Genomic DNA, 9,060 nt, shown 5'->3' on the forward strand with positions numbered 1-9,060 from the left:
TCATATGATTATTTTCATTATTGCTGCACCTTGCATCTTAAACATTTTCCCTCTTTAAGTAAATAGACCTCGGAGATATTCGTAAACTTGACAAGTGCTGCAACTACCTGCTATTGTTGTGAGTTTGTTGTAAGTCATTTGGCTATTGTTTAATTATGTAATGTAATGTCACTTTAACACAGTTAGCTACCTATAACATTTCTCACTGTACCAGCTTTACGTCTCTGTGGAAGGCATCTTATAGATTTGTTAATTACCTCACGATTCCATTCCATTTTTGCTGGCTTTCACTTTTTAGCGTAATGCAAATCTAGCAAGTGTTCTTTACATTGTATCAGAATTTCAGTGATAAAAATGGAAAGATCTCAGATTAAATAAAAAAGATTAAATGTTCAGCTGTTTTACAATTCATATTATTACATTACTTATTTTTAAATCTTGAAGAGAAAGTCACAAATTTAGACATGACAACACTGTTGTGCTCAATTCTTTATTCAAATTATTTACTCATTTCTTTGACTGATCAACAGAAAGGAATGTAACATATTTTTCATTATTCAGCACTAAAGAGTTTAATAGGCAAATAAATCTCAAGCTCTTTTTTAATGTTAAGGATCATGTAAGACAACACAGTCGAACAGGTTTTAACACACCACGTGAGCAGTGTACGACCCTTTAAACACCTTCATAATTCACAGCTGAGCTCTGATGTTAAAAAAATTCAAACAAACCAAGGTTACAAGAAAGACTCAGTACTAAACAACTGTAACGAGACTGTACAGTAGAGTTCTAAATAACATTATCTGTTAAAGTCACATATTACAGGGTTGCAAGTGCAAATTGGTAAACATTTACATTCATAAAAATATGAAAAATTATTTAAATAAATGAAGAATCCACAATCCGTCATCATGGAATCTTTACAAAATCTACCAGTCAGTTATGCAACTTGTGAATTATCAACTTCCGTCATGGTCATCTGGCAGTGCTTCTGAATCTGTGCTGATGGCAACTGATGAAAACTGCTCCTCAAAAGCCAAGAACTTATGATTGTGGTCTTTTTCTAGCATTTTCTTCCAAATTTTAACTAAAAAAAAAAAAAAGAGAATAAAAGGTTATATATTTGGGGGGGGGGGGGGGGGTCACGTGTATAGTACATTCTCCTACTACAGTGCGCACACTCTTAAAAATAAAAGGTGCTTCAAATAAGTCTTTAAGAATTGCCAAACATAGCAAGATGTGCCAGTCTAGGAGGAACCTTTACACTACTAGTAAAGAAACTTTAAAAAAGGTTCTTCGCATTGTTTTCTATTGCCATCTCTATTACAAACATTGTTCCTTTATGACAACTCTAGACCCGTTTGAGGCACCTTTATTTGGGCGAAATCCCAGATTTCATGACTACATAGGCATGACGGAGTCTCCTGCATAGGCACTATGGCGTCAATCAGGCCATGCACATTGTGGAATATCAAAACAAGGTTCAAGAAACATGAAAAGGTGACACTGGATATTCTAAAAAAAATGAAGCGTCACATTGAATACTTATAACATGCAAGTCTACAAATGGCTTTAATACAATGGCTTGTGTATATTACAATGGCTTGGGACATGGCAGGAGAAATAATGAATGCTAATAAGTGCACTACTCCCAAATTTAGCCCTGCACACAAATTTCTGGGATGTGCAATAAATCAGTAAAGCAACATAGTTTCCCCAATGCATGCCTGTAGTGTGAACTCAGAGACATATACTGTAGGAACAGCATACTGAGAGTATGAGGGAAAAATTCTCAAGGAGTGAGGTTGCAAGCAACCAGAAAAACAACAAACAGAGACGTGGTTACTGGAGAGAAGACACATGAATATTGACAGAGGCAACTGCTCACCACTACTAAAGTTTGGAGCCTCTGGGTCAATATTCTACAAGGTAATGTAATGGGATACCGCCAATGATTGTCAAGTAACCAAATGCCGACGTTTCAAATGTGATGATATTATCGATAATCTCAAGATTTGAACATTAGAAAATATAGAAAGTATATCACCAAAAGTTAAAGCAGGGCAGCAATGGAGGGGCATCACCATAAGTCATTGCATTTCTCAAAGTTATCTAGGTTTAAGGATGCCATTTTTGGATGTTTGTTTTTGTTTTGTTTTTCTTTTTTTTTGGGGGGGGGGGGGGGGGGGAATAACATTTTAGGTTAATATTATGATTTTAGGGGTCAATTAATGCACACAGATGTATAAACATCTGATCTTACTGTATTCAGGTTCCTCTGTTGCCAGTGGCTCTGACATTGACTCTGTGTTCTCATTCTCTTCTCCCTGCTGTTCCTGAGAGGTTACCTCCAGATTGGCAATCATCACCTCATAGGCTTTCCTGGCCTGAGATGTGAGCTCAATCATTTTGTGGTAATGGTCCTGTGAAGGTGATATTCCAGAAGACATTAGAATATTACATCTGACACAGGTCATTTTACGGCTTGAACAATTCCAGTTGTAAAAGAACATTTGGCATCTTTTTTTTTTAAGTTTACACTTCAGTGTTCCTATATTTTGGGTTAGATATTTACAGTGAACAGATGTCCAGGACAAGCCTTTTACTTTGTAAAGCTGCAAATGAGCCCTCTACCAGAAGATGGATGAAGCAAGAGGCCTTTCAGTGAAACAGCTCAGAAATCAACATCTAGAGAATTATAATGTAGTCTTAATTTAAAACAAAGTGTGTTTGCTGAATCTTCTGGAAATGTAAGAAGGATGTTAGGTCGGGTACCTGTGCTCCGTCATAGTTGAAGATGCCCACCAGACTCACAGGAACAGCTTTGTTCACACAGCGCCCTAAAGACTTCCTTGACAGGGCAAAGACGAAGGGAACACTTTGCTCCCGGCATGTATCAATGATGGTGTGAAGTGCCTCATCTAGACCACCTGCATAGGAAACACAAGTTAATGCAACCAGTACACTTTTGGATGCCTAATACTTGTCACACACACACACATTTGTATGGCCAGGTTGTCATGCCAACAAGCAAATGAAATGGACTTCATTCATGGCATACACGTTAAATTACATATTTGTCTATATGTAAATTATGCCCCCCCCCCACCCTGCGTACCTTTAGACTGTACACGCTCACAGTTTGGGGAAATGATGACACACTTGACTTTTCGGAGCTTCAGGTGTTTCAGGACCTCTCTGAGGCCCATGACCAGCCGTCTCTTCATCCTGGCCTTCATGGGGTCCTTCTGGTACAACCGATCCTGGAACCTCACCAGTTCCTTCAGCAGAGTGGTCACACATTCGTCTACATCTTTACTCAGCATCTGGCTGCAATATCTGTCACAGGCAAGGATGGTAAGAAAACTCAGGCATAACACTGATGATGCATGCATTTACTGCGTTGCAGGTTCACTTTACGTAAATGGGTGATGATCCTACTAAGGAATGTTTTATTTAACTTAAACTTTAAAGAAATAAGGAATTTCTTACTCTCTGAATTTCCTGCTGTGGATTTTGGGTCTTTTGACGCTGGTATCTGCATTACAGATTTTAGACAGTGCATTTTCTTCTGCAGACTTTTCTTCTGCAGACCTTTCTTCTGCAGACTTTTCTTCTGCAGACTTTTCTTCTGCAGACTTTTCTTCTGCAGACTTTTCTTCTGCAGACTTTTCTTCTGCAGACTTTTCTTCTGCAGACTTTTCTTCCTCTGCCACATTTTCTTCTTCTGTGTTGAAGACCTGTGGGCTCGTTTGGTCCATCTCCTCAGAATCAACATGTCCACTGAGCTCACCTTTCACCCAAACAAAAACATATGTTAATAATTGATCTTTAAATACTAAAAAGATACACAGCATATAAAAGGATGAATGCATGTTTTATATACAAGGATATGCCTACTTATAAGTTCATGAGGTTGAACTGAACTGGTCTCAACTGGATGCTCATTGGAATGTGACTCTGTTGGACTGGATTCATTTATCATTTTGGCTGGGTCTCTCTCCTCTAGCAAGCGGTTCTGTTTCCTTTCTTCTCTCTCTTTCAGAATAACCTGTGCATTTTTCATGACATGATATTTGTGATATTGATTAAAAAGTTCAAATCGATTTGACTAAAATCATTTAGACTGACATCATAAAATAAAAACATAAAAGAATGGCAAGTCTAACAAAAGCATGCTATTTAAACTCACTCTTTTGAGGGGTGTCGGTTTTTTGGCTTTAGGAACCTCTCGTTGTTTCCCCTTTTTCACCAGAGGGCATGTAGAGTCCAGGGGGTTGTGAGCGATCCTCTCTTGCTGCCAAGGATGCTTCTTTTGAATTGCTGGTTCTTTATGGACAACCGGTAGGGCTCCTCCGACTGATTTTATAATCAAGACATGAAATTAGTGATGTAGTGACAGAAGTGTAATAAACATAAATTTTGGTTATTCCAACAGGGATCTCCATTTCAGCTGACAGAATAAAACTGGAGGACAGTGCACTGTGTTTGTCATTTAACAAATGACCCCTTACCTGAAAGGGTTAGTGGCTTAACATCCTGTTTGGACTTCTGAGACTGTTGCTTCTGCTCCAGAACTGCCAGCATGTTTCCAAGGTCAAGCTGAACAAGAGCTTTGCTCTTCTTCTGACTCACCTGCTGGAGATTAGGAATGAGAATGAATTGCCAATGACCAAAATTTAATGAGCTTTTATAGTTAGTTTTACTTTACCGCACATGATTGGTTGAAGCTACCTTTAGGAACATGTGGTTTATATAGGACTACTGATTAAATTTCATCCACTGTAATTTGCTAGTCTTTGAAATCTCACACCAAGTAAGGCTTGAAATTCTTCATCTTACATTCTGTTTGTTTCTCATTCATACATGAAATGTATCAATGTATCAATTTCTTTGACAGAAATTCTATCAATCTGATGAACAGCTACTACTGTATGTACAGTTATATTTTATAGAAAGAAAAAAAATGTTTTGCACATTTTTCACATTGAGAAATATATAAAAACCATGTACTGAATAATGTAACGTGTTGTGTCAATATGTAATTAACTGTAACAAAGATGTGGGCAACATGACAATGTTACTATGATACGCAATAAAAAATAAATAAAAAACAAAAAACAAAACAAAACAAAGAAAACACTGTACTTAGTATAGGATTGTGGTTGGATCATAATATAATATTTTTACCATATCACCCAACCCTAGTGTTTTAACATGTGCTACATAATAAGGACTAGCTTTGTAATTTGAATTGAATGAAACACTTCATGCACACAGTCACACTTAATTGCAGGTCATCACAATAACAAAAAATTTGTAACCAACCTGCGCTTTCTTAGAATCAGTGGGGACAGGCTTCCCAGCAGTGGATTTGATCTTATTTATAATCTCTGGCTGCACAGATGTCCTCTCTTTCTCAGACATGCCTGTATTATCCTGCATAACATACAAAAAAAAATTAAGGGAGGGGAGAAAACAAACAAACAACATGGTCATCCTCTACATTTTCATTCTTTAGACATTGTACCTGAACTGCTTGTGTTGTGTGCCTCAGCCCTTTGTGGGGATTAACAAAAGCAAAGGACAGGTCTGGGAATTCCTCTTCATCCTAAACACAAAGTGCTATTAGTGTTATTCGTTGTAATAACATAGGAAGGAACAAACAAAACAAATACTGATACTGATCTGAAGAAGATACTGATCTACAAACTTGAATATAATCTAAATCAAGGTTTAAAATACTGTTACTACCTCAAACTTTGGAGGCTCCTGCTGTATCACTATATCATCTGGCTGGTGCTCCAGTCCCTCAGATACTGCTTTAGATTTCTTCTTTTTCTTCCTTTTCTTTTTTTCAGTAGTTTGGTCAGCGTGTTCAGACTTTTCCACCTCAAGATGAACAATAAAACATCCAGTTATAGGAGAAACAGTTTACATTGTCAACAGTCAACATTTATATTGCTAAACTGTATATTATCACTGTTTTTACATCTTGTTTTTTTAGCTATGACAGTGACAATGTATGCAATGTGCTGAAACTAAAACCAACAGGCTAATTCTGGATACTGCAGTGGTGAACCTGAGAGGATGCATCATGTGTGGTAGAACTCTTTTGGATGACTTTAGGAGGCTGAGAGGCAATGTTGGCCCAGGATGTTGCTGGTGATCCATAAGGGTTGGGTAAACTAAGCCCGGTCTCCTGACCTAAATAAAACAACATGTTACACAACTAAGGACTCATCTGGTGCACCACAGTCTGTCTCCTCTCACTGATGGCAGACTGTGTGGAAACAAAGAACTGGTTGCTTTACCTGATGTTTTAGGCAATTCAATAGTACTCTTTTCTGTGGAGGTAACTTGCTGGCTTGACTTTTGTTTTGGTCCCTTCTTCCTTGGTGAGTCCTGGGAAAAAAAGACAAAAAAACAATCAACATAAGGGTAAATCACCCATGACTGTAGCACATCAATATCTGTTTGCTTCTGCTGGGCACTGTGTAACCTTTCCAGTATAACCAACCATGTTCTGGCAGATATTTTGGTCTCCAATTGAATCCTGAAGGGCTGGCGAGGTGCTTGAACCCCAGCATGACCGAGGTTCTTGGAGGAAGGCAGGTTTGGGATAGCTGGAGGTAACATCACAAAGCTCTGGAAAATCAGACAGCTTCACTTCAAATGCACTGCTGCTATTCGTAACTGATGATCTGCGTCGCTCGTCTGAAGACGTTGGTCTAGTTCCCTTATAACCTTTAAACACAGAAGGTAAAGATCAACTTCAACTGAGGGATGACTACAGTGACATCATGTGGTGGTTTCTTGAATACAGGTTATGCCTAGGTGTAGACCAGAGCTGCCCACCGTGTGGAAAAAGAATGATTTGTTTAACACAGATTTCAACAAAGCAAACCAATTAAGTAAACATATCATTAGTAAATAAGTGACTGCTTAAATATTTCCCCCATTTAAAGTGACCGACCTAATACAACAGTGGTCCAGACAAAAAGGGGTGAATACTTTTCACAGGAACTGTAATACTTGCCTTGACTAATGTTGAATTTCAAACAAATTTAGATGCTGGAAGTTTTTACTTTAGTCTTTTTACTCCAAGAAGAAAATAAAACACAGCAATATATTTCATCATTTTAGAGTAGAATCAGGGCTGTTGAATTGTGAGCTTCCCACCAAAAGTGGCAATCCATGGCAAACCATGCTTCTCCTAAAATGAGGGTGGATGCTTTAACTTTCTGAGTTCTCTGGAACTAACCATACCTGGCACTACCAGAGACAGCACTTAAGTACACAAATGAGACCCCACACATAACAATTACCTCTTCTGGTTGTGTCTGCTGATCTCCTGTTCTTTCTTCGGTCATGGGAAACAGGCTCAGTTCCATGCTGTAAAGGCCGTGTGATTTAAAAACAAGACAAAACTCTGCACTATATATTATACAAGTGAACTGAAATCTCACTCCCAACATTTCAATCATTCACTGTTTTCAGCATCACGTTACAACAGATATCAAGCAAAGAAAATGACAACATTGCTAAATTTGTCACTGTACTAGTTATTACAGGGACTGGTAACAGGTAGAAGAATACCTTTTCTGCACACTCAGGTGTGTGTCTCTTTCGGGCCATATCTGTTTGGAGGCTGTTGCTTCCTCTTGGCTGCTGGACACCACTGGGACCATGTCCCTTTGGTCCACCGCCATGCCGGTTCTCGGTCATTGCTGACCCCTGCCTTCTCTTAAACCAGTTTTCAGACGATGATGGATTCATTTGATCTCTTAATAGCAGCCTGACAAAGAAAATGCCAGACAGAACTGGAGAGATTATGGGGGTAATGTTATGAATATCCAATAACACTGTCCATGTAAAAAAAAAAAAAAGAACAAACTAGTACCATACAGTACAATCACCTTCTCAAGCCTGCTACAGTGTTGGTCTTAAATCAATCAGCTTCAGTCCTGAATATTTATTGTCCAGGGACAGGTCCTCAGTCAAGTGTCCGATGGTCAGACTGATGATCAGACACAATCGCCACCAATAAACATCAAATACAGTTACGTTACATGTCCAGCTACACGAGCTGTTCACTTACCCACTTTTCTGTTACTTTTTTGCTAGCAAATGTGCTCGTATCTGAGTAAGGTCTCCCAACACACACATATCATGGACAGAGATCCAGTTAACAACAACTTACTTACTAGCTAATATCTTTGCCAATAACTGCGTATTAGCTATTTGCTTTGAGTAGCAATACTTTCTCAGAAAAGTAGTTAGTGCTAGCTAGCTGCCAATGCTACCCAACTTTATTATGTCATCTGGGAAGCTGCAAATCCTAAGTACCACTCTGTCCGCTTATAGTCACGTCAGTCCTGGTAATCACAGATCTCTGCGGACTGTCATAATAATAAGATGAATATTTTAGCTATGTTTGTTTTATGATATAGCGCTTACTGACTGACTACGTGAGTGAGAGGCCACCAAATGCAGAGAGCAAAGAGTACTCCGCTGTCGTTAGCCAGCAGCTAGCTAAACACCACCATAATACACTCAGCAGAAAACACTGCGTCACATTAAATTAACTGTCCGGCTTACACTTGTCGAGTAGCAAGATCCATTCCCACCGGTTTATTTCCAGGCTTGCTCTGCACATATTTCGAAACTCTCCCTGACTGCACCCGATAGCAAACTTAATGTCTAACGCTGGATCCAAACAGGTCAAACTTCATCTGCCAGATGAACTCCGTCACTTCGGACTCTTATTTTGAAAAGTGGAAATTTCAGGGCGGGACGTGTGTTATTTGCTGTTTTTGTGATTTGATGTTTGTGGAGTTTTTTTTTGTGATTTGAGAAGTAGTTGTGTTGCAGATTTGAGGAAAACTATTTGGCAACCAACAAACAGAAAAAAAATAAAATATAGCTCGCTAAACCGAGATAAGATGTGACAAAGAACACAAGAACTGCTCCTATTTCACTAGCTAGCTACTTGTTTGTCAGTTTTATTCTTGTTGATCTTTTAGTGGTTAATGCAGTAAGAAATATAGCTCTGGTGCT

The 9,060-nt window shown here is 38.7% G+C and overlaps 1 protein-coding gene across 3 annotated transcripts; it reads right to left on the minus strand.

Annotated features, from left to right (window-relative positions):
- Positions 1 to 485: 485 nt before the first annotated feature.
- On the minus strand, positions 486 to 8,749 carry secisbp2 (SECIS binding protein 2). 3 transcript variants are annotated; one of them, XM_072664914.1, is made up of 18 exons: positions 8,602 to 8,749; positions 7,920 to 8,020; positions 7,600 to 7,798; positions 7,329 to 7,395; positions 6,521 to 6,747; positions 6,315 to 6,405; positions 6,083 to 6,207; positions 5,755 to 5,892; positions 5,531 to 5,611; positions 5,329 to 5,439; positions 4,515 to 4,635; positions 4,193 to 4,359; positions 3,901 to 4,051; positions 3,493 to 3,793; positions 3,119 to 3,339; positions 2,776 to 2,930; positions 2,264 to 2,423; positions 486 to 1,087 (listed from the first exon to the last, which is right to left on the minus strand). In XM_072664914.1, exons 3-18 carry the CDS (start codon positions 7,777 to 7,779, stop codon positions 960 to 962), a joined length of 2,424 nt encoding a protein of 807 aa, XP_072521015.1. In that variant the 5' UTR covers positions 7,780 to 7,798; positions 7,920 to 8,020; positions 8,602 to 8,749; the 3' UTR covers positions 486 to 959. The 3 variants fall into 3 exon arrangements, with proteins under 3 accessions (XP_072521015.1, XP_072521013.1, XP_072521014.1); XM_072664912.1 differs by having other exon boundaries at positions 4,515 to 4,638; XM_072664913.1 differs by having other exon boundaries at positions 4,515 to 4,638; positions 7,600 to 7,823.
- Positions 8,750 to 9,060: the final 311 nt, after the last annotated feature.

Source organism: Salminus brasiliensis, chromosome 20 (genome assembly GCF_030463535.1).
Source record: "Salminus brasiliensis chromosome 20, fSalBra1.hap2, whole genome shotgun sequence".
Lineage (NCBI taxonomy): Eukaryota > Metazoa > Chordata > Actinopteri > Characiformes > Bryconidae > Salminus > Salminus brasiliensis.